This window comes from Macaca mulatta, chromosome 5 (assembly GCF_049350105.2).
Source record: "Macaca mulatta isolate MMU2019108-1 chromosome 5, T2T-MMU8v2.0, whole genome shotgun sequence".
Taxonomy (NCBI): Eukaryota; Metazoa; Chordata; class Mammalia; order Primates; family Cercopithecidae; genus Macaca; species Macaca mulatta.
Window position 1 is genome coordinate 25394012 of NC_133410.1, and position 26520 is coordinate 25420531.

The following is a 26520-nucleotide window of genomic DNA, read 5'->3' on the forward strand; positions in this document are numbered from 1 at the left end:
TTTCAAATATACTAATAAATCTTATTTGCAATTGTTCTTGTAATTCACAGTATTCTTTTTTTTTTTTGAGACGGAGTCTTGCTCTGTTGTGCCCAGGCTGGTGTGTAGTGGTGCAATCTTGGCACACTGCAACCTCTGCCTCCTGGGTTCAAGCGATTCTCCTGCCTCAGCCTCCCGAGTAGCTGGGATTACAGGCACCCACCACCACGCCTGGCTAATTTCTTGTATTTTTAGTAGAGACGGGGTTTCACCATGTTGGTCAGTGTGGTCTCGAACTCCTGGACCTGAGGTGATCTGCCTGCCTTGGCCTCCCAAAGTGCTGGGATTATAGGTGTGAGCTACTGCCCCCTGCCACAGCACAGTATTCTTTAGATCATGATATAATATATGCGGCCACCAGGGACTGTTTTCAGCAAGCTTAATGTTTTCACGTTATTTTTATATCCCTATTTTATTTAAATACAAAATATTTACTAGAAGGCAGGATTTTTGTTTTACCATGAAATATAGATCACAAGGAAAACATGCAAAATGTGGTAAATTAGAAATTTGTATTTTTATTTATTGGCAAAAAAATTTTTTTTTTTTTTTTGAGACGGAGTCTTGCTCTGTCACCCAGGCAGTGCAGTGGTGCGATCTCAGCTTATTGCCACCTCCACTTCCTGAGTTCAAGCGATTCTCCTGCTTCATCCTCCCAAGTAGCTGGGGACTACAGGTTCATGTCACCACGCCCAGCTAATTTTTGTATTTTTAATAGAGACGGGGTTTCTCTATGTTGGTCAGGCTGGTCACGAACTCCTGACCTCAAATGATTGGGTTGCCTTGGCCTCCCAAAGTGCTGCAATTACAGGCCTGAGCCACCGTGTCTGGCCGGCAAAGAGATTTTACATGGGAAACTGATCAAATAATTACAATATACAGAAACTGTAATTGTATTTAGATTCTTGTGATGTAAGGGGGATACAGGCTTTTTTCCTTTGGGTACAAATAGAGATGGACTGTTTTGTATTTAGATGCCATTAAAAATTTTTGTACTTTTCTACTTTGCCTGTGACATGTAGTGGTTATATAAAAGATAAGTGAAGACAGCCTGGCCCTTGATAGTTTGTGCCTCCTTGGGGACTCCAGGTACACTTACATAAACTATAAGGAGGAACACCATAGCTCACATAACAGGCATTTCCCAAGGAGTGTTGAGGTACACAAGAAGAGGGAATGGTTAATTCAGACTAGGGATTCCAGTGAAAGCTTCAGGAAGGGATTTCTTCTTCTACTTCTCAGTTTTAAACTTTTTAACTAAGTTAGAGGAAGATGAATTCTAGAAATTTGGGGGCAAGAGATTTTGTTAAGGAATACCTGAGTACTGACTTCCTCTGACCCTCCTGCCAATTCAGGATGTGGTTCTTGTTAGAGATGAATTTGTTCAAAAACCACGAGTGCCCAATGTTGGTAAACATTCCTTTAACTGGAAGAAAACAGAATATCAATAGAAAGGTAAGCCTGAGTGGAGTCCCTGTAAGAATGTGGCTATTTTCTCACCTCTACTACAGCTGGACCTGCAGAGTGTGTCACTGGCAGCTGTGAGTACTTTTAGCTAGGGAGCTTGTGGCCAAGGTAAGTCTGCCAAGACAGGCTGCACATGCAGTTGGGCTCTGTGTAGCTAGTGCCATTCAGCTTAAGTTCTGTATCAGTAGCTAAGTAGAGTAGGAGCTAGATCAGGCTCCTAGATTGGGAGTGAGAAAGTAGGAGAGTGAATCTGTGTGGCTTCTTCCTGTCTGTTCCATTTGAAATGTTGCACAAATTCCATTTCCTTCCCCAGAGATAACCACTGTTACAAATTTGAATATATTCTCCCAAATTCTTTGTGTACTTAAAAATACATAAAAGTATATAAATACAGTTTGGGTTTTCTTTATTTTTACTTTTAAAATTTATAACTCTTCTTTAGTTCTTTTCTTATCAGTGTATATTTAGGGTTGCCCCCCTCATAATTTTGTGTAGTATTCCATATCCATAATATAGTTGTAACAGTATATTTAGCAAGTTCCCATTTGGTGCCCAGCTAGATGTTTTTCTCTTTTAGAAACAACACTGTAGTGAGTATCTTTGTGTCTCGTATGTTTGAGTATTTTTGTAGGACAGATACTTAGAAGTGAAATGGCTAGTTACAAGGATATGTGCAGTTACACTTTTGATAAGATACTGCCAAATTGTTCTTACATTGCTGTTATCATATAGCAGTGTCTGAGAATCGACTAGATACAATTCGGAGTTGGAAGGAAGAGGATTCCACATAGAGAAGTGTGCATACAAGCATGGAGGTAGCAGAGCCTAGTGGGGATGGTGAGAAAGGGAGTAAAGAATCTGGTGTAGAGTGTGGGAAGCAGAAGGGCCTTGTGAAGGTGAGCCCAAAAGAGTAGGTTAGATGAGACAAAAAAGTATTTTTCTTTTTCTTTTTCTTTTTTTTTTGAGACGGAGTCTCGCTCTGTCGCCCAGGCTGGAGTGCAGTGGCCGGATCTCAGCTCACTGCAAGCTCTGCCTCCCGGGTATTTTTCAGTGTTTTGCTTGGAACTTTAAATTTGAAGAAACAGTGGAGCCCTTTGTAAAGGTTTTAAAACAAGAGCTTTATTTCAAGAAAATAGCTAGTGATAATTGTGAAGGCTAGGCTTTTGAGGATAGGTGATTGACTATAGGACTGTTATAGTGATCCTGTGCTATAAGGAAGAACTTAATGAAGGCCGAGGCATTAGAAATAAAAGAAAGGCATCAGATTCAAGTAGTGTTACAGAGTTAAAATCAGTTTGTAAGACTTGGCTTAGGATGGGAAGGAAAATGGTTGAATGTCGTGGCTGTCTGAGAGGATGAGTAGTGCCACTTAACGAAGATAGAAATAGGAGAAATAGATGGGCTGGGCGCGATGGCTCACGCCTGTAATCCCAGCACTTTGGGAGGCCGAGGTGGGCGGATCACGAGGTCAGGAGATCCAGACCATCCTGGCTAACATGGTGAAACCCCGTCTCTACTAAAAATACAAAAAAATTAGCCTGGCGTGGTGGCGGGCGCCTGTAGTCCTAGCTACTCGGGAGGCTGAGGCAGGAGAATGGCGTGAACCCGGGAGGTGGAGCTTGCAGAGATCCGAGGTCGCGCCACTGCACTCCAGCCTGGGCGACAGAGTGAGACTCCGTCTCAAAAAAATAAAAATAAAAAAGAAATAGGAGAAATACGTTCGATTTGTAAAATAACAAGGGAAATATTTAGAAAATTTATCAAAATATAAGGAAGAAAGTAAGTTACTATCCATTATTTATGTATCTCATCAGGTGTGTTCAGTTTATTTATTGTGGCAAAATATACATAAATAAAATTTACCATTTAAACAGTTTTAAACTGTACAGTTTAGTGGTAGTAAGTACATTCTCGGTGCTGTGCAACCATCACTACCATCCATCTTGAAAGCTGTTTTCATCTGCCCAAACTGAAGCTCCAAACCCATTAAATAATAACTCCCCATTGCCCCCCAGGTCCCTGGTAATCACCATTCTTTTTGTCTCTATGAGTTTGACTACTCTAGGTACTTCATGTAAGTGGAATCATGTAGTATTTGTCTTTTTGCGACTGGCTTACTTCACTTACCATAATATCTTAAAGGTTCATCCATGTAGCATTGGCAGAATTTTGTTTCTTTTTAAAGCAGAATAGTATTCCACTGTATGCATATACCACATTTTAAAATCCACTCATTGGTAGGTAGATACTTGGGTTACTTATGCTCAGATGTTTTTTGTATGTTTTTGAGGGGGTATTCTGTGTGTGTGTGTATATATATATATATTAATGATCAGAGAGTGAATTGCTTAGTTATTAAAGAATGAATATAATAAAACTGAGTTTGATAAAACTCTACAAACCACTGCACTCTTATATAGATCCATTGTTACAAAATAGTGTTGTTTTCCAAAATGACGATTACAGAAGACCATACATTGTACTGTGCAAATACATCATGACCACTGGAAAAACAGTATAAAATATGTATCCTACTAGTACTAAGTACCATAATGGTCAAAGGTTTAGTATAAAGTTAATAGAAGACCTGGGATTCTTAATATATGATGATTGGCTTATCATAAGGAAGGGTAATAGGTACAAAATTACATACACTTTGAAGTGTCCAAAACAATGAAGGTGTAGTATATATGCTAGTCTTTGAGTTTCCACACAGGTGACTTTACTAACATTTCTTTCTGTATTTTAAAAACAGTCCACTCAGTCCAGGTGCAGTGCCTCATGCCTGTAAGCCCAGCACTTTGGGAGGCCAAGGCAGGAGGATCACTTGAAGCCAGGAGTTTGAGACCAGCTTGGCAGCATAGTGAGACCCCATCTCTGCAAAAAAAAAAAAAAAAAAAAAAAAAAGAAAAAGAAAGTTAGCGGGGTATGTGGTGCATGCCTATATAGTTCCAGCTACTCAGGAGGCTGGGGCATGAGAATTACTTGAGCCCAGGAGGTTGAGGCTGCAGTGAGCCATAATTGTGCCACTGCACTACAGCCTGGGTAACAAAGTAAGATCCTGTCTCTTTAAAAAAAAAAAAAAAAAAAAAAGTCCATTCATTTATTCAGGTTTGAGGCAATGGGTTCACTACTGCTCCCCACTTTCCCAGTTCATTGTGTCATCACTATGTTCCAGATATTGTTCTAAGTGCCTTACATGTATTAAGTCTTTTCCCCCCTCCATTATTTTTACCCCAATTTTTCAAAAGGAGAAAGTAAGTCATCTAGAGGTTAAGTAACTTGCCTGAAGTCTCATAGCTAGTGAGTAGTGGATCTAGGAATCAGACCCAGACAATCTTCTCTTAAGCTTTGCTGCCACTCTTAACACCTTTGTCAAGGTGCTGTCATAGTGCTGGAGGTACAGAAATGTACACACCTGAAATTTTTTCTTCCTTCTTTTTCTTTTCTTGTTTTTTTTTTTTTTTTGAGACAGAGTCTCGCTCTGTCACCCAGGCTGGAGTGCAGTGGCACAATCTCGGATCTCTGCAAGCTCTGCCTCCCAGGTTCACGCCATTCTCCTGCCTCAGCCACCCGAGTAGCTGGGACTACAGGTGCCTGCCACCATGCCAGGCTAATTTTTTGTATTTTTAGTAGAGATGGGGTTCCACCGTGTTAGCCAGGATGGTCTCGATCTCTTGACCTCATGATCTGCCTGCCTCGGCCTCCCAGAGTACTGGGATTACAGGTGTGAGTCACAGTGCCGGGCAAAATTTTTCTTGATCTCATGGAATGTACACATTTATATTTATTAAATGTATTTTAAAATTTCTCTTCTGATTAAAATGTATAAATAGACATACAAAAATATGTAATGTAGGAAAATACTATATATAATTAGGTAATCAGATGTAATTAACATATTACCATGTTACTTCAGTATTATTTAACAAACGTTTCCATTGTATGGATGTGTCATAATTGAACCATTCCCCTGTGTTGGAAAGAAATACTCAAGCCTTTCCTAATAATCATATTGCAATGACCGTTATAACACCTTCATCATTGTTGTTTCAGATTACTGTATGAGGCTGTTTATGAAAACATTAGTTATTGGCATCTGTTTCTAACTACTTTCCTGAAGTTTATGCTTTAGCAGTAGTTTGCTAGTAGTTATTTGATCTCATAATTTCATAAACATTGTGTGTTGTAAATCAGTAGTCAAAACCAAAACAATGAGAATTTAGTCATCAAAAAAGTGGGCCTTATTTATATTAATTTAATTTTTCTGCTTTCAGAGTCTTTGCTCTCCTTGATACTGGCATCACAATGTATTTTTAGTGTATTAATACATACAAAGTTTTGAATTATAAATGTGAATTTTGATGTAAATACAATTCTCAAAATATTAATATATGCCACCAAATAAGTTAATTTTAAAATGGAAAATTGGATATACCAAAAATCATTTTAGATTCTTATTATCATTTAGCAGTGAATGTGTGTTTTTTTGCTATTCTGCCTGGAAGCGCCATTCCTAAATATTTTCTTCCATTCATTCAACAAATATTTGTGTGCCTACTGTATTTGATGGCATATCAGGTATACCTGCCATCATGAACTTTCTATATTTAGCTTATCAACCATATATTCAAAGTAGAGTTTGTAACATTTTCACATATTTAGTAGTTTCTAGTGCCTACTGTGTTGCAGGCTTTGGTGGTTAAGTGATGATAGGTTTACAGAGATGAAAGACAAAAGTTACACCCTTTGGACCTCACAGCATAGTAAAGGAAGGAGACTATAATAATTAGCACGGAAGTAGAATGTTTTCTAGACAGTTTCATAGGTGTTTTTTTTTTCTTTTTTTTTTTTTTGAGACACAATCTCACTGTGTCACCCAGGCTGGAGTGCAGTTGTGTGATCTTGGCTCACTGCAACCTCCGCTTCCCAGGTCCTGCCTCAGCCTCTTGAGTAGCTGGGACTACCGGTGTGCGCCACCATGACCAGCTAATTTTGTGTGTGTATGTGTGTGTATTTTTAGTAGAGACGGGGTTTCACCATGTTGGCCAGGCTGGTCTCAAACTCCCGATCTCAGGTGATCCATCCACCTTGGCCTCCCAGAGTGCTGGGATTATAGGCGTGAGCCACCGCTCCCAGCCTCATAGAGTTTTAAATATACATTACTGAAGATAAAAATAGAGTGCAACTAAAGATAAAATAAAGATTTGTAGTTCTGTATAGGATTCATTTGTCTGGAGGAGCAGAGTGTAGGAAGCAATGTGATATCCTTTCAGGAGTGTGTGTGTGTGTGTGTGTGTGTGTGTGTGTCACATTCAGAGCCATTAAGTTGTTTTAAGTAGGAACGGGAAGGGGCCAGAGGGATGGACTAATGTATAAAATAATCAGTTTGAAAAGATGGTTGTGGCTGCAGGCAGAGATTTCATTGGATCGGGTCCCTTGTTTCTGTTCTTCATTAGTTTCTTCGCACCTACTGTGGTAGAGTTCTTTCCTATATGTAATTCTGTCACCATTATCAGCTTTCTGAAGAGTGACCTACATTTTGTAGTCTGCATTCCCCACAATCTACAGTAAATCTAAATCTTAAAAATATGCAATTTTTTCTGACAGTGGATTGAAAGATTTTCATCAGTTACATCTGCTCTTTTAACCAGGAAATAGTTTCATTTTCTCCTTAGCGCATACTTTTTAGCCCTAGCTGGGAAACTTTCATCTTCCATTCTTTACACAAGCTGTTCCACATTCCTAGAGTATAACAGAACCTTTCTCATCTACTTCTCTCCTAGGAAGCTCTTTATGGCTTGCCTGTATTAAAATTTTGCCTTATCAGTCATCCTAAAGTAATTTAAATTGCTTTATGACAGTAAATGAATGTATTTATTGATCAGTTATCAGTTAGTTTTACTTTGTGTAGCTTGAGTGTTCTTTCTTGTAGCTACATGATGCCACACTTGTGGTAAAAGCAGTGTGAATTCTTAGTAGATTTAAAATGTGATACATATACTTCTTACTATACCATTTCTAAAAATGAAATTTTTTTATGTTTTATGTAAGAAAGGTGGGATGGGGTGAGGAGGAAAGGAACAGATACCTGCCAAGTCAATCACAGAATGGGAGTAAAACTTGATGGTTAGCTGTCTGTCTGTTCATTTTTATGAATGCTATTATAGAAGTAAGCTTTAGAAACTGGAGCTGTTTTCAGTTTAATGACATCCGTAGAATTAACCTGATTCATTAATATCAGCATCAGGAGGAGCATTGTTTGAAGAATCCCCTACCTGGTCTATTAATCAGTTTCCTTTTAGACAGGTTGTATAGGTGATTTGTGGCCCTCATTCACAGAATAGAATAGTGGTCGTTGAGAAGTGGACCTAGCATGTAGCAAGTCTTCAGTGTTTTAAGTAATTTTTATTCCTTGAGAAGAAAATTGAAGAAACAATTGGGGCAAAGAGATTTGTGGGGTTTTACTAGAAAGATCTCGATAAAGCAAGGACTGTCACTCCACCCCTCATTCATATGAGGGTTCACATTAAAAATGACAGTGTTACACAGTGGTAGCAGCAGCTTTTTTGTTTTTCTTAGTCATGGCAGCAGTTAACACAGTGCACTTAGTGGTTTAACATACCAACACTTAAGGCCTTGTTTTTTGTTTTTGTTTTTAAGTCATTGAAATTATGAGACTATCATTCACATGGAAGCATTATAGTTCTTCGGAACCATTATGATCTCAAAACGAAAGGAGAATGATACAGATACACTGGCTGAGGTGTTTTGAGGTGCATCGAAGTGTTCCGAGCTGTGACTTACCTTAACATGTTCTTGAAGTACCATGGCGTGGATTAAAAGGTATGCTTTAGAAATCTCCCAGTGACCCCAAGGTCATGGATAGAATGAACACTCATGATTCTGTGTTTAGTTATTGCATATTTAAGATATTCTGTATTTAGTTACTGCATATTTAAGATATATAACTTTTGATTATAGATGTGGTTATGGATTTATGGTAGTATTTTTTGTGACAAAAACCCATGGATTTTCTTTTTCCTTTATGATATATGGTTATAGAAGATACTGTGGTAAATATTTTCCCTAAGTTTTTATAGTAATGGGCTGTAATTTCATTCAACAAATAGTTTAGGGATTATTCATGTATTACTCTGTAATTATCTTTTACATCATAGACTAGTTCTCTACAGAACTGTCATTTTATGGTAGCCTGAATAGGAAATAGTTGGATGAAGTCTTCAGTTTGGGTACTAATTTGACCAAACAAAACAAGTTTTATTTGGGCCATTTAGTACAGTTTTTTTCTTTTACAAAGAATTTTCACTTAAAGGAAAATGAGTTATTTATTTATTTATAATTTTTATTTATTTGTTTTTGAGATGGAGTCTTGTTCTGTTGTCTAAGCTGGAGTGCAGTGGTGCGATTTCGGATCACCGCAACCTCCGCCTCCCAGGTTCAACCAATTCTTCTGCCTCAGCTTCCTGAGTAGCTGGGACTACAGGAACGCACCACCACACCTGGCCAATTTTTGTATTTTTAGTAGAGACGGGGTTTCACCATATTGGCCAGGTTGGTCTCGAACTCCTGACCTCGTGATCCACCTGCTTCGGCTTCCGAAAGTGCTGGGATTACAGGCGTGAGCCACCACACCCAGCCTATTATTTATTTATTTTTTTGTTGAGACAGAGTCTTGCTCTGTTGTCCAAGCTAGAGTGCAGTGGCACGATCTCAGCTCATTGCAACCTCTGCCTCCTGGGTTCAAGCAATTCTCCTGTCTCAGTCTACCGAGTAGCTGGGACTATAGGCGCCCGCCACCATGCCCGGCTCATTTTTGTATTTTTAGTAGAGATGGGGTTTCACCATATTTGTCAGGCTGGTCTTGATCTTCTGACCTCAGGTGATCTGCCCGCCTCAGCCTCCCAAAGTGCTGGGATTACAGGTGTGAGCCACCATGCCTGGCCAAAAATGAGTAATTTTAAAAATTAATATTGTGATTATTGTTTATTTAACAATGTATGTATGCAGTTATTCATTTGTTTGTGGTATATAGTTTTGCTGTTACTTGTGGTTACTAGTATAGTAATTCTAGTCTTTATAATACCCATTTAACCATCAAAAACCTTTAAAGTTTTTATTTTTGTAAAATTTTGAGTGACGTAATAAGTTTCTTAATTATATGAAATCTTGGAAACCTGATTTTTGTACTCTGTGTTTGGTATTAAATGCTCTTTTTAAAGAGTGATAGAAGTGAATGGAGAATGCTGAATTCATTAATATTACATCAGATTCAGAACTCTCTTTTAGGTAATAGAAGAAACAATATTGGGAAGACAAGTTTAAATCAATCATGGATAGATAAGTGTAATAGAAATAGAAATAGAAGTGGACTATAAATACTGGTATAGTCCATGATTTTTGTCAGTTAGTCTACCTTAATGTTAAAATCCTATTGGTATGTTAGCAGTTATATTCTTAATGGAATTTACTTGTTAAAGTAAGATGAAACTGCTTTATATTAAACTCCAGTCCATAATGACAGTGATCTAATCAAGTTCCGAGATAGAATAATCTGCTTATTAGCCAAGGCAATCAATCAGTTCAATCAGGAATTTTATGTCTGTTGGGACAGAATAGTATCCACCCTCCAAAAAGACATTCTTGGACATAATGGTTTCAGGATAGTGTTCAATGTGTTGTTTACAAAATTGTTTCTTGATAATACTTGCTATCTCAACTTTAACATTTCTTTTTGGGGTAGCACTTGAGAATCCATTTGTTTTGTTTTAACTCCACAGAGGTTTATGATGTACAGCTAGAGTTGGGAAGTCCTGTTCTCTTTGGAAGACCTTTTTTTTTTTTTCTTTCTGAAATAGAGTCTTGCTCTGTTGCCCAGGCGGGAGTGCAGTGGTGTGATCTCGGCTCACTGCAACCTCCACCTCCCGGTTCACGCAATTCTCCTGCCTCAGCCTCCCCAGTAGCTGGGAATACAGGCGCAAGCCACCATGCCCAGCTAATTTTTTGTATTTTTAGTAGAGACAGGGTTTCAGTATGTTGACCAGGCTGGTCTCGAACTCCTGACCTCATGATCTGCCCATCTTGGCCTCCCAAAGTGCTGGGATTATAGGTGTGAGCCACCGTGCCCAGCCTGGAAGTCTTTATAGCTTTGTAGTTAAAAGCTTACTTAGACCCTGGGGTCACCTCACCTGCATTTCAAACCTAACCCTTCCCTTGTTATTGTGACCGGTTCTAAGAGTGACTTGAAAAAACCCATACATTTCTATATTATTAAAAAAGCATATTGTTATATAATTGTATAGTATGAATTATATATAGATAATTGTACATATACACACAGTGCAGGTTTGGGCATGTAGGAAGCCAGTGTCAGATTAAGTGTTGATTATTAAATGAAGTACACTGGTATAGTCCATGATTTTTGTCAGTTTGTCTACCTTAATGTTAAAATCCTTTTGGTATGTTAGCAGTTATATTCTTATTGGAATTTACTTGTTAAAGTAAAATGAAACTGCTTTATATTAAACTCTAGTCCATAATGACAGTGATCTAATCAAGTTCCAAGGTAGAATAGGTGAGAATTTTTTTTTTGTAGAGGGTGCACTATTACATTTTTCTTATCCTGACTGAGTCTTGTACTCTTCTATGCTATTCCTAGAGTAAAATAAGCCATCACTATTTGACTGATGTTTTCAATTCTTTGGGCTTTTTCTCATCAGTCAAAGAAGGTGGCCACTGGAATCTGCTACTTTATCCATGATCATCTTATCCTGCTGGGTTGATTTCTGTGTTTTCTAAAGCTGTGTTTTTCAAATTGCAGGCTTCAGCACATTCATGAGTGGGTAAAGAAAAATTCAGTGGGTTATGACCAGCATTAGAACATGTATTAGAATAGAAAATAAAATATCAGTGCATTGAATATAGAAAAGAATGTATTTCTTAAAACTTCTGTTTTAGTTGTATCAAAAGATTGAAATAAAATATATACACATTTATGTGGATATTGTTTAGTTCCACTAAGTGTATGTTTCCCTTAGTCATAGATGTCCCTTAAAAGTGGTATTTCCCTTAGTCATAGATGTCCCTTAAAAGTGGTATTAGTTTTATATTATTTTGTGCCTTCTGAGAAGAAGTCATCAGCATAAGTTTCAGTGTGCTTTCTAATGGTATGCCAGTCCTCTACATTACTTTCAAGGGTCCTCCTACCATCTTTTTATTTTTTGAAGTAAAGGTTATTAGAGAATAAGGAATAGAAAGAGAGTAGGAGAACACAGCAGCAGTGGCTTTTGAGTGACATAAACCAAGGCTGTTTTATTAAGTAGAGTGATGTAGTATCTTGCCCCTTGGCATGCATTGTGATGGTTATCAACTCATAGATTAGTGGTTTTCAAACTGCCAGTGGTAGCACACTCTGGAATCAATTTAGTAAGCTGCTGCCTCCCATGAACCCCCTACCCCCCAAATGAAACAGAAAAGAACAAAATAGAAAATGTTATGAATGTATCACACAATATATACCTTTCTAAAACTTTGTGTCAGTGGCATGTATATGTATGGGATTGCAGAGACCTAATTTCTAGTGATCATCAACTGGAAAACTGTGAAACTCAGTCTGATAAATTCCTATCGCCAAGCTGACCTCAGCCACAAAAGCCTCAGATATCTAAGACAAATATTACCAGATCAGTCTTTTTTTTTTTTTTTTTTTAAATCTCTGATGGTAGAGAACAGTTAGTTTGCTGTAAAACTTTGGTTTTGTTTTTTTGTTGCTGTATCGTTTTGTGATGTGTGTGTGTGTTTGCCCTGGTAAATATATATATATTTATTGATTTTTATTTATTTTTTTGAGATGGAGTCTTGCTCTGTCGCCCAGGCTGGAGTATAGTGGTGTGATCTCGGCTCACTGCAACCTCTGCCTCCTGGGTTCAAGTGATTCTCCTGCCTCAGCCTGCCGAGTAGCTGGGACTACAGGCACATGCCACCATGCCTGGCTAATTTTTTGTATTTTTAGTAGATACGGGGTTTCACCATGTTAGCCAGGATGGTCTCGATCTCCTGAACTTGTGATCCACCTGCCTCGGCCTCCCAAAGTGCTGGGATTACAGAATTGAGCCACTGCACCCGGCCTGCCTTGGTAAATATTTAAAGGTTCATATATAAGAAATATACAGTACATCCTGGTTGTGGAAGGATTTACCCTTGCTTTGCATTGATGGAAGAGACTCATGCAGTTAAAAAAAAAAAAAACAAAAACAAAAAACAAATAGCCTGGGCGCCATGGCTCACGCTTGTAATCCCAACACTTTGAGAGGCTGAGGCAGGTGGATCACGAGATCTCGAGTTTGAGACTAGCCTGGCCAAGATGGTGAAACCCCATCTCTACTAAAAATACAAAAATTAGCCAGGCATGACTGCAGGCGCCTCTAGTCCCAGCTACTTGGGAGGCTGAGGCAGGAGAATCTCCTAACCCAGGAGGTGGAGGTTGCAGTGAGCTGAGATGGCGCCATTGCACTCCAGCCTGGGTGACAGTGTGAGACTCTGTTTCAAAAAAATGAATAAATAAGTAAAATAAAAAGAAAATACAAATAAAATGATGATGCATACTAAAACCTGTCAGTTCAGGCTGAGCGTGGTGGCTCACACCTGTAATCCCAGCACTTTGGGAGGCCGAGGTGGGCGGATCACCTGGGGTCAAGAGTTCAAGACTCTTGGCGAACGTGGCAAAATCCCATCTCTACTAGAAATCCAAAAATTAACCAGATGTGGTTAATCTCAGCTACTTGGGAGGGTGAGGCAGGAGAATTACTGGAATCCAGGACACAGAGGTTGCAGTGAGCCAAGATCATGGCACTGCACTCCAGCCTGGGCAACAGAGTAAGACTGTTGTCTTAGAAAAATAAAAATTAAAAATAAAACCTCTCAGTTCACTTTTCATTTTTTATATGTTAGGACTTGTTTGTATAATAGGTGCTTCTTTAATTCAGAAGGCAAATATAAAGTTTAAAGTTGCAAAAAATTAAGCATAAATCAAATACATTACAGATATTGAAGGCAGTTAAATGTTCAAATGTTAAACTTTCTGTTTTTGTGAAGATTTCGATAACATTTAAAATTTTATTTTTCTTGGGTTAGTTCCTGTGCCTACTGCAGTGTCCTCATAACAGCAGATGTTTGCTTTATAGATTTATTGAGGATGATCACAGAGTTTTTGGTGAATATTTTAAAATAAATAAGGCTTCAAAGCAGGGTGATATCAGCATATGTATATTTTAAGATTGTCTAAAATATAGTTTCTTTCTTCTTAGAAAACAGTAAGAGGACGAAGACTTCTGGTAAATTGTTTCATAGTGGTGGAATTGTACATTAGTTTTCTACACTTGGGAGTTGAAAAATGGAAGAATTATTTGCCAAAAGAGGAGGACAAAAGATAATACGCATAATTCATCTTTTTCTGCAAGTTCTTGGAAATTGAGTCAAAGTACATAGTTCAGTTCTCTGAATTGGGCATGATATGCTTTTCAGAAATCATGTTTTGAAATTATAGAAGATAAATAACCTCTCCCAATCAGTGTGTTAACTACCCTGATGATGGTTGCTTGTCTTTGTACAGATGTGTGCAGGCATACATTTTCAGTGGTGGAGGCAGTAAATGAAAACATATGGATTCAGAGTATAGAAGAGTTGAATTTATTTTTTTCTATTGCTTTGTTTCACCAGATTGTCCCTATTCCACATTAACCCCTTGTCTTCTCCCAGATTATCCAACTCTTCCTAGTCTTTTCCATAGCATTGGTTTGGCTTTTTGGCGATATATGAGAGGATTGCTTTTTTTCCCCCCCTTAAGTTATGTTTAGTCACTTCAGTCTTACCGCTTTCCACCTCATGCTGCTTATCCTGTTGGAAGCACAAGGTTTTATGTTGTCTCTCTGTGGAATTTGTTTCTTCAAAGCTTTGTCTTTTTCCTTTGGTTGTCATCATGCATGTTAGCAGCTTGTATTCTTTTTCTTTGGTAAATTTCTCCTCCTAGAGTGTACTTTAGAAGGAAACTAAACTGCATTCTAGTTTAGTTGGCCCCAAACTGAGATCAGTAGCCAGAGATGGCACCCAGGGGTGATGAGGGGATTAAAAATGCCTGTAGAAGTGTTGTTGGCAGCAGCTAAGCAGCTAGATTAATCAAATGTGCATGAAATTTAACTTTAAATAAACTCCTTTATTGTTGACGTTTCAGTGGAAAAACTAACTTGAGTGGGAAATTCTAGCCCTGGGGCAGGGATAGGCCAGAGATAAGTAACACAAATATGCTTATAAAATGGGGGTGACTGGGTGCAAGCAGAACACACTGAAAGCATTCATATTTGAAATAAACAGTCACTGTCTCTGTAGGGAGCCAATTTTCAATCCTTGGTCTACTTTCTAAATCTATTCTTTCCCCCACCCTCATTAACAGATTTTGCTTATTTTGTTGACTCCTGTATCTCCATCCCCTGGGACAGTGAATAGTCATAACAGGTATTCAGCAAATATTAGTCAAATGAATGAACTTTTGATAATACTAGGTTTTTAAGACATGCATCTATCCTGTCATGGCAGAACAGGTCATACTCTTATTTACCAACTTCTTAACTACAAACTGAGAGAATAACTAGATACATAAGAAGGTAATCTTATTTTGAAATGATTTCAATTTCTAGAAATTTGTCATCACTGAACTCTTGTGAGTTGGGGATTGGTACATCTGAAGGCCAAGAAAATCTGAGTGTGTTATGCTAACATTGAATCAATATTGCACTTACAAGATTTCCCTTACCAAATGATTTACCCAGTCTTCACAACAGCTCTGCAGATTGCTAACAATTAACATTCCTATTTTACAGAGACGGAAGCTCTAGAATAACTATAAAAGTGTTGGGATTTTTTGTTTGTTTGTTTTTGTTAGAAAAACCTGGATTTTGAGGAAGCAAAATGTAGAAAGAGTTTATGTAATAATTCACCAGATTTTTCTCACAGTGGTGGATATCCAAGTGTGAGATTATTTGATTGTGATCTGTGCTCGTATTCCACAGAAGAAAAGCTCTGTATTTCAACTAAAACATTTCCATATTTGAGACTGACCAGATTTGGTTTGTTAGGAGGTGGACAGTTGCCCTTTTATGGCCACTAGATACTCCATTGCTCTCTTTTATTTCTCTTCAACTTGGTGGCTGTGACACTCCCTCAGTCTTTTCTGTCTCTCTTTTTTTTTTCACTGATCTTTTGTACTCCAGTGTCCTCTTGCTTTCCTCCCTCTCTCTTCCAACCTTCTAGCCCCTTTCTCTCTCTTCTCCCATTCCTCATTTACATGCAGCCTGAACAAACAAAAGAGTTTGCTGTACATTCTGCCTGTAAAAGAATAATACGTGAACGTTGCTTTGAGTCAGCGAACGGGGCAGGTGAAGTGAGAAGTGATCTGACCAGCAAGGATCCAGTCAGGAGGATGCTGTGAAATAGCATAAATCTTAGATCTTAGGAGATTGTTCAAAAAGGAGAGAGCTGATCCAGGATGAGTAGTAATTCTTTTTCAGAATAAAGACCTTGTCGAATATAATGACTGGACCAGTGGTTTTAATTTTGGAGAAATACTAGAACCAAACCAAAACATTGATAGATAGTAGGAAAAATTAACAGTTAGAATTACTCCCCTTTAACTGGATTTTTGTTCCAAAGTTCAAATTTTTACTTAGAATTAAAGTTTTCTTTTCAATCTGAAATTCTCCTTTATATCTTGAGCTGCTAACATTTTAAAAGCATAGGTAATCAATCTGTTAACTAATAACATTATGACTAATAATATTGTCATTATTATCTTAAACACAGTGGTATATTATTGTTACTACAGTAAAGAATTGCCTGGGTGTAACTGCTGGAGACCTGAACACGGTTTATCACATTTTCCGATCAATTAGTTTTAGACTCAAGAAAACTACATGAGGGAATTTGTAAGGTTTATTGAGAGACTCTCATTTAGATCTTGATACCACTTCTTTATAGAATCTGTCAAAAATGTGGATTATCACTTTTTTGAAGTGGCAACATGCTTCATGAAAGAACATCGCTTGTGGAGCAAGTAATAACAGTAACCTATAGTGTTGTGTCTTTGTAGGGCATTCTCCATGTGAAAAATAGTTCTATCAATTTTAGCTACCTGAATTTGGTAAAATAGTTCCCTTTTCTCTCCACTGTAAAACTTTTTGAAAAGTTAGGGGCCGGGCACACTGGCTCACGCCTGTAATCCCAGCACTTTGGGAGGCTGAGGCTGGCGGATCACGAGGTCAGGAGATTGAGACCATCCTGGCTAACATGGTAAAACCCCGTCTCTACTAAAAATACAAATTAGCCGGGCGTGGTGGCAGGTGCCTGTAGTCCCAGGTACTCTGGAGGCTGAGGCAGGAGAATAGCGTGAACCTGGGAGGTGGAGCTTGCAGTGAGCTAAGATCGCGCCACTGCACTCCAGCCTGGGTGACAGAGAAAGACTACGTCTCAAAAAAAAAAAAAAATTGAAAAGTGAATGTCAACTTACAATTTTTTTCTCCATTGTGGAAATTAACTTAAACATTACAGATCAGTTTTTTAAAAATCATTTTTAACTGTGCTTTAATCATTGATAAATTGTAATTTTTCTAAATAGTAATGTAGTTTAATATATAAGATTCCATAATCTTCTTGTTTTGGTTGCATGTGTTTTAACAGATGACTTGCTGTTATAGTTTATTCATATAGTGAGCACTTACTGCGTACAGATTTGTATTTGAGAACTCAATATTGTACACACTTGAGTCATCTTGAATGTGAATAATACAAGCTTCTAACTTTGGCCATATTTCTCTAATGGCTGTGTGTGCTATTAAGAAAAAATACTGGCCAGCATTAAAAGTGATAGCCTAAAATATTTAGTGTGCATTTCCAGTTCGTTTGGAAACTAGTTGGCACTTTTAAATTTTTCTCAGCACTAATACAGTGGTATGACATTTTCTTCATTGCTAGGTTACTTAGTTATAATTCTTTTTTTTTTTTTTTTTTGAGAAGGAGTCTCGCTCTGTCACCCAGGCTGGAGTGCAGTGGCGCGATCTCGGCTCACTGCAAGCTCCGCCTCCCGGGTTCCCGCCATTCTCCTACCTCAGCCTCCCGAGCAGCTGGGACTACAGGCCTGCCACCTCGCCCGGCTAATTTTTTTGTATTTTTTTAGTAGAGACGGGGTTTCACCGTGTTAGCCAGGATGGTTTCGATCTCCTGACCTCATGATCCACCCCTCTCGGCCTCCCAAAGTGCTGGGATTACAGGCTTGAGCCACCGCGCCCGGCCTAGTTATAATTCTTTAGGAGTCTGAATTTGACTGATCCCTACAGCTGTTAACACAGATTTCCCTGGTTTATTTCACTTTATGGTATTGCTTCATATTCTCAAATTGGAATATTACAGTATTTCATCCTTGGGATTCAATAGTTTTGGTTTGCTGAGAAATCAGTTACAGATTAAGAAGTGATTTCTTTGAAACATTAAATAATGATAGATGGCTTGTTTACTGGGAAAAGAGAATGAATGTTATCAGTGAATTGGGATGTCATTATTTTGGAAAGACAAAGAATACAAGTAGTTTATGGAACAGAATATGATTTCCTTATTTGTTTTGTATGTGGGGCTCATTATCTAAACTTCGTTGATCATTGTGGAGTCAGAAATGAGGGAAAGCCTCACCTTGTGGCTTTCCCACCTTCGTTTTTCCTTTTTAAATTAGAAATAGGCCGGGCGCGGTGGCTCACGCCTGTAATCCCAGCACTTTGGGAGGCCGAGACGGGCGGATCATGAGGTCAGGAGATCGAGACCATCCTGGCTAACACGGTGAAACCCCGTCTCTACTAAAAAATACAAAAAAACTAGCCGGGCGAGGTGGCGGGCGCCTGTAGTCCCAGCTACTCGGGGGGGCTGAGGCAGGAGAATGGTATGAACCTGGGAGGCGGAGCTTGCAGTGAGCTGAGATCTGGCCACTGCACTCCAGCTCAGGCGACAGAGCGAGACTCCGTCTCAAAAAAAAAAAAAAAAAGAAATAATGCTGACCTCTCAGGATTGTTAATGAGACTTAAATGAGAATACACATAAGGAGATGTATTCTGTCTATTGCTGTCTCGTTTACTTTGCTATATGAAGCCAGTTGAGGAAGCTACAGGTATAAGTGGCAATGAGAGCTTCATCTAATCTTACGGATTTAGAGAATGGAGATAGAGAAGATAATTTGGAAATCCAGTTGATGGAATTTGTCAGTGAACTGCCTATGGTGGAAGGCAAGATGAGGGAGGAGGTCAGTAGTACTAGTGCTGTAGACAGTAGAGATTCTGCATGACTTTAGGAAACATGCCTGTACAGAAGTTGGTGAGAGAAGGAATATTAAGAATTAAATAGCTACAGGGGAGCTCCTCTTTAAAGTAAAACTAATCTCCTGTTTCTTAATTAAGCGATTTGACGTAGGGACATTGACTAGACAGTAAACTAGTAAATTAACTCTGTAACACAACACCTTTGCAGCTTGTACAATTTAAGTTCATACATAGCAAAGTACCAAGTAAATACATAACATGAATGACTCAAAACTCTGAAAATCATGTCCACTTTCTAGGGGCCTTGTTCTTGTCTTCTGCATTGCCATCCCAACTCACTCTCTCAAGGCTTTCCCTCCTATACTAGTGTTGCCATAAGTTACTGATGATGCATACATTATTCAGTGCTTGGTGATCTGTCCAGTCTCAATTCCAAACCTTTCCTTTGCCTGTGCTGAATAGAGGCAAACATTGTCAGATGTTTGTAGAAGCATTAATCAGCCTGTAGTATTTCCCAAGGCAAAGCAGCTTGCAGTTAGATCTTGCACCATCGAGCCCTGTGCTTCTGTGCTGTTTATTTCCCTTTCAGAGCCTCATGGCCTCCCATGAGGCTTGAGTGAGCAGATACTAGCTGGTGGGCCTGCTCTTTTGGTCCTAGCAATGCAGGAAGGCAACATGACAGCTTAATGGCTCAGATACACTTTGGCAGAAAGCCATTCTTTAAGCTTTGAATTGTGGTTAAGACTGCTTCTTCAGAGTGGTTTTCATTTTTACCACAAATGTAGGTTTGATCATTATAATGTAAGTTACAATTGAAAAGAAGAAATATAAGTTACAATTCAAAAGAAGAAATGTATTGTTTCGTATTAATACTCAAGCAACAAAGGCATTTCCTTTTTCATGTAGTGGTGTTACATAAAATGTTTTGGAAATCTCTTCTCCCCTATTCTGAACATAGGAATTTTGATTCCCATCATTTTATTTTAGTTTATTGTGTTATTTTTAAACTCGTATGTAGAATATCTACAATGTCCTATTTTATATGTGTTTAAGAGTGGCAATTGCCATATTTAATTTTTTCCTTAGGGGCAGGCTTCTTTGAAATAGCTTAACCCATTATAAACCTGACTCATGGTCTTGTCTTTGTTCATTAGACCTTATTTCGAAGGGCTCCATAAAAGCTCTGGTCTGTGTTATTGAAAAGGAAAGATGCACTGCTGAATTCAAGTACATGAAAATACCAAACTGTGTGTCAAAGGCTTGGCTGCTAAGAAATTGGCCAAACATGGTTTGATGGAGGCTGGGCTCGTAATATGTCTGTGTAATTTCTACCAACAGAAAAAAGAACACAAAACCTCTTCGTTAAATGGAACTATATGTAGACTCATGTTCTTTTTCAATTTAGAAAAAAAAAGTTCCTTGCAGAATTCTGATTGATAGTGTAAGCCATACATTCAGAAGACTGTCACAGTCCCTACTGCAATTGTAACATAGTGCTCTCGTGCAGGAAAAATGCAAGATAAATTGTTTCAGAATCAGATTTATGACATATATGTGCACACACAAGTGTCTTTGTGTGTATATATGTAGTCAAAGTGTGGCACCCATAACAGATGTCTTTAGATTTCCTGAATGTTGTGTTTACAGCTTTATTTTACTTTTTTTTTTTTTTTGAGACGGAATCTTGCTCTGTCACCCAGGCTGGAGTGCAGTGGCACGATCTCGGCTCACTACAGCCACTGCCTCCTGGGTTCAAGCGTTTCTCTTGCCTCAGCGTCCTGAGTAGCTGGGATTACAGGTGGCCACCACTACATCCAGCTAATTTTTTGTATTTTTAGTAGAGATGGAGTTTCATCATGTTGGCCAGGCTGGTCTCGAACTCCTGACCTCAGGTGATCCACTCGCTTCAGCCTTCCAGAGTGTTAGGATTACGGGCGTGAGCCACTGCGCTCTGCCATGTTTACAGCTTTAGAAAACATTTTCTTACTTCTAGTAATCAAGGAAAAATTTACTCTGTACCCTTGTAAAATTTAGTCAGTAACTGAAGGATTGGGAAGGTAATGAGTTTCCTTTCAGATTTTTTGTTGCCCCCCTCACTCACACCAAATCAGTGCTATATCATAGAAGGTTTTAGGTCAGTTAATGCACTTTACATTTCTGTCATAAAAATTCATATTCTGTCACCCTTTTTTTTTTTTTCCCTAGATGGAGTCTCACTGTGTCACCCAGGCTGGAGTGCAATGGCATGATCTCCGCTCACTGCAACCTCCGTCCCCCAGGGTTCAAGCAGTTCTCCTGCCTCAGCCTCTCGAGTAGCTGAGACTACAGGCATGCACCACCATGCCCAGTTAATTTTTGTATTTTTAGTAGAGACAGGGTTTCACCATGTTGGCCAGGATGGTGTCAATCTCTTGACCTCGTGATCCACCTGTCTCCCTGCCTCAGCCTCCCAAAGTGCTGGGATTACAGGCATGAGCCAATACACCCAGCCCCTGTCACCCTTTCACATTGTAGTGTCCATAATTGAAATGCAATTAAATTCTGTCCTAATGCAGAGTACGTGGAAAATCATGAACGTTATAACCTAGTTAACATTTTTGAACAGAATTTACCAGTATATGAACTTGTGCAAGGTAGTTTCTAAGCTGGTTTCCTCATCTGTATGATGAGGATAATAATACCTACCTGGTAAGATTGATGTGGGGGCTGGGTGCGGTGGCTCATGCATGTAATCCCAGCACTTTGGGAGGCTGAGGCAGGGGGATCACTGGAGCTCAGGAGTTCGAGACCAGCCTGGGCAACGTGGTGAAACCCTGTTTCTACAAAAAAATACAAAAATTAACTGGGTATGGTGGCTCACACCTGTGGTCCCAGCTACTGGGGAGTAGGATCACTTCAGCCTGTGGAGGTTGCAGTGAGCCAAGATTACGTCACTGCACTCCTGCCCTGTCTAAAAAAAAAAAAAAAAAAGGAATAATGTGGGTATGATGTGAGATATGCATACAAAGTATGTAACATAGTGCCTGCCCTCCAGTAGCTGCTATTGTAATGTACTTCATATGGATAGGGACCGTGTTTTTTTTTTTTGCTGTTATCTGTTCCGAGTATCTAGTGTGGTACCTAACACCTAATGGGTGTTGAATAGTGAAAGGGAAAAGGAACCAGAATCTAGGAGAACAATTAATTATTACCATTCTCCTTCATTCCTCTTCATCTCAGTTTTAGGTGAAATAGGCAAAAGAATTTCACTACTTTAACAATTTGAAGTGAGGGTGAGAAATAAGAGAGAAATAAGAGAGAAAGTGCAAGGAAGAAAACTGTGTGACATCTTGTATGTACAAGCCAGTTTTCCATAATCACATTGTGGATTTTCCATGGAAGACGTTCAGTCCCCAGCAGTCTTCGTTGGGATGCACACAAAGCGCGCATGAAGCCCATCATGTAGCAAGTCAGGGGAAAGGGATGCTGCGTGCTGTCTGGCTGCCCTTCCTAGGGAGGTGTGGATTCTAGAACAGACTTCACTATGTTTCTCTCTCCTTTTGTATCCTTACCTTGATGGTAATAGGAACAATTTATATTCATACATATACTCCTCAGGTTCCTTTTTATTTCCTTTTTATTGCTAGTTTTGACACCTACGTGTCTGTTTTTTCTGTTACTGGGCAGCTGGAGCCACCTGACCTGGCACTAACATAGGACCCCTCACAGCTGAGCTTAGTTATCCCTCTCTAAGCCATAGTTTAAGGACAAACTAAATATATTTTTTTTGTGGTAAAATATACATAATGTAAAATGAACCATTTTAGCCAATTTTAAGTCTGCAGTCCAGTGGCATTAAGTACATTGATGTTATTGTGAATGCACTTAACCATCACCAGCATCCATCTCCAGAACTTTTCATCCTCCCAAATTGAAACTCTGTACTCATTTAACAATAACTCTCCATTCTCCCTTCTCCCCCAGGTCCCTGGTAGCCACCAATTTTTCTGTCTCCATGAATTTGACTACTAGGTACCTCATATAAGTGGAATCATATAATAATTTGTCCTTTTGTGTTTGGCTTATTTCGCTTAGCATGTCTTCAAGGTTTATTCATGTTGTGTTGTAACATATATCAGAATTTCCTTTTCAGGCTGAATCATATCCAATCATATGTATGTATGTACCACATTTTTGTTATCCATTTGTTCATTGTCAGTGTACATTTGAGTTGTTTTCCACCTTTTGGCTATTGTGAATAATGGTACTGTGAATATTAGTGTACAACTGTCTTCTAATTCCAGCTTTCATTTTTTTCTGAGTATATGCTCAGAAGTGGAACTGACAGATCATATGGTAATTCTGTGTTTGTTATTTTGAGGAACCATACTGTTTTCCATAGTGGCTGTACCATTTTGCATTCTCACTAGCTATGCATGAAAGTTTCCAGTTTTCCTGGCCGGGCGCGGTGGCTCAAGCCTGTAATCCCAGCACTTTGGGAGGCCGAGGCGGGCGGATCACAAGGTCAGGAGATCGAGACCACAGTGAAACCCCGTCTCTACTAAAAATACAAAAAATTAGCCGGGCGCGGTGGCGGGCGCCTGTAGTCCTAGCTACTCAGGAGGCTGAGGCAGGAGAATGGCGTGAACCCAGGAGGCGGAGCTTGCAGTGAGCCGAGATCGCGCCACTGCACTCCAGCCTGGGCAACAGCGTGAGACTCCGTCCCAAAAAAAAAAAAAAAAAAAAAGAAAGTTTCCAGTTTTCCCCATATCCTTGCCAACCCTTGTTACTTTATTGTTATTGTTTTTTGTTTTAAATCAGAGCCATCCTAATGGGTATGAAGTGGTATCTCACGGTTTTGATTTGCATTTCCCTAATTAGGGAGGTTGAGTATCTTTTCATGTGCTTATTGGCTACTTGTGTATCTTCCTTAGAGAAATGTCTATTCCTTTGCTCATTTATAAACCAAGTTTCTTTGTTGTTGAGCTGTAGGAGTTCTTTATAAAATCCTGTATCGATATTTGATTATATGTATTTTTAAGGCAATATAAATATATACTTGTTTTGAAGGGACCATTTCAGTTTCACAGTATTCATTAGATTAGATACCATTCAGTAATCCAGCCTTGAAAGAGTAGTAGTGGACTTACTTAGTGCTGGACACTATTACAGTGCTTTACATATATGAACCTTTTTGATTAGAAGTACATTTATCTGTGTTTTCCATTGAAGTAACTGAGGCACACAGAGTTGGAGTAAATTTCTTGCTCTAGGTCACACCACTAGTTTGCAATAAAGCCAGGATTTCAGTTTAAGCAACCTAGTTCCTGAGTCCACGCACTTCGCCTGTATGAGAAACTGTGTGTGTGCTCTCATCAAGTGACACTTTTCAGGTCTTGAACACTGCTTTCCCTCTGTCAAAGATTTATCTTACTTTTTCCAGTGGCCAAACTAGAAGGCAGACAAAATTATCAGGGAACTGTGACTGAAGTTCATAAAGGCATGTGTGCCATTTTAAAGGCCGTTCATAAGATGAAGTGAGGCATCTGAAGGAGTTATTAGTAACAACTGAATAAACACTTGGAACCTCTTTAAAGTTTCATTGTATTTCTCTTTGTGGCAAACCCTTAGGTTTGATGTGATTCTTTGTTTGAGTCAGGCATGTATTTTCTAAAATGGTTTCCCTAGTGAAATTTGCTTGCTGAGACATTTTTTTTTTCTGTAAATTTTTTACTTATTTGCCTTTCTCTGTTTTTATTTTAAGCCGCTTATATTCTAGAGTTGGTGCTTGAGTGGCTATCAGTTGATGTGTAGAGAATGCAATTTTATCTTGTATCTTGTAGTTTAAGCCAAACTTAATTGGTAAGACAAAACAGAACTTCTTTGTCAAATTATATAATGCATTTTAAAGCAAAATGCAATTTTTGCCACTGCCCAGTATCACTAGTAATCACGTGTAGGGTGTGTGTGTTTTATGTATACACTGGGGAAGGGGAGATGAGAAATGTAGATCTCTTTTCTCTTTCAATATTGATGTTACTAACTGGGTGACTTTTTGTGTGAGTATATAGGCATAACTGGGAGGTACTGTGTTAACTAGCAATTTATTCCTCATTGTACACATGGATTTAAAATGTTTTTGTTACTACAAATGTTGCTTTATTGGACATCTTTGTATCCATGTTTTGGCACAGTAACAGATTATCTACCTGTATAATAAATTTCCAGAATTGACACGGTTAGGTCAAAGGAATGCACATCTTGAATTATAATACACATTGGTAAAATGTTAAAAGGGTGCACAAATTTAAACTCCTGACAGTGTGTGCAAGTTCTTTTGTCTCCACTTGCACACTGACACTGGGTATTATCAAACTTTAAATCTGTAGCAAGAAATTCTTTAGTAAATTGTCTTAATAACATAAAAATTAGGCCAGGAAGCTGGCCAGAATCTCTTACATGTCACCTCTGATGAATGTTTTTTGGATGGGCTTGTCACCACTAGGTTCTGTAGCAAGCAGAGATAGGCCAGCATCTTGATTAAGAGATGAGTGCTTCTGTAGGTGTCACTTCTTTGTTCTGATATTTCAGCTTGCAGAGTCTCCACTTGCACACTGACACTGGGTATTATCAAACTTTAAATCTGTAGCAAGAAATTCTTTAGTAAATTGTCTTAATAACATAAAAATTAGGCCAGGAAGCTGGCCAGAATCTCTTACATGTCACCTCTGATGAATGTTTTTTGGATGGGCTTGTCACCACTAGGTTCTGTAGCAAGCAGAGATAGGCCAGCATCTTGATTAAGAGATGAGTGCTTCTGTAGGTGTCACTTCTTTGTTCTGATATTTCAGCTTGCAGAAAAGTTGCACAAATATTAGAAGGAAGTTCCCCCAGATACCTCAGTGTTAACATTTTACCACATTTACCTTGTCCTTGTGTATATCTGTACATACACATATGCATACACATACCCACACGCATGCAAACTGTTTTCCCCGCTTAAACCATTTGAAGGTAAGTAGACGTTATACCCCATTCTTCTTAAATACCACAGTGTGTGGTTCTAAAAGTAAGGATGTTCTCTTCCATAACCACTGTACAATTATCAAAATCTGGAAATTAAAATTGCTAAAATCCTATTATGTAATTTACAGATTTTGTACAGATTTTGCCAGTTGTCAGTGTAATGTCTTTTTTTTTTTTGAGACGGAGTCTCGCTCTGTTGCCCAGGCTGGAGTGCAGTGGTGTGATCTCCATTCACTGCAAGCTCCACCTCCCGGGTTCACGCCATTCTCCTGCCTCAGCCTCCCGTGTAGCTGGGACTACAGGCGCCCGCCACCTTGCCTGGCTAATATTTTGTATTTTTAGTAGAGACGGGGTTTCACCGTGTTAGCCAGGATGGTCTCGATCTCCTAACCTCGTGATCCACCCGTCTCGGCCTCCCAAAGTGCTGGGATTACAGACGTGAGCCACCGCGCCCGGCCAGTGTAATGTCTTTTATAGCAAAAGTAAATTCTGGACTGTAGGTCCCTTTCAGTTGCTGTGTGTCCTTAGTCTCCTTTAATCTGGGCCTCAGTTTTTTGTTTCATTTTGTCAGCTGTTCCACAATTGGGATTTGTTCCTCAATTTGGCTTTGTTCCTTACATTTAGATTCTGGTTCTGTGGT

At 38.9% G+C, this 26520-nt stretch overlaps 1 protein-coding gene across 11 annotated transcripts in view; it reads left to right on the forward strand.

Moving 5' to 3' along the window:
* The window catches only part of RBPJ (recombination signal binding protein for immunoglobulin kappa J region), a 270633-nt gene that overhangs the window by 190100 nt on the left and 54013 nt on the right, over positions 1-26520 (forward strand). For 4 of the 11 annotated variants that reach the window (XM_015138101.3, XM_078001482.1, NM_001260693.1 and 1 more), the window contains 1 exon segment: positions 8170-8352. The exons of 6 other annotated variants lie outside the window; for them this stretch is intronic. In XM_015138101.3, the coding sequence (XP_014993587.1) occupies positions 8336-8352 (17 nt within the window). In that variant the 5' untranslated portion in view covers positions 8170-8335. 11 annotated transcript variants of the gene reach the window in all.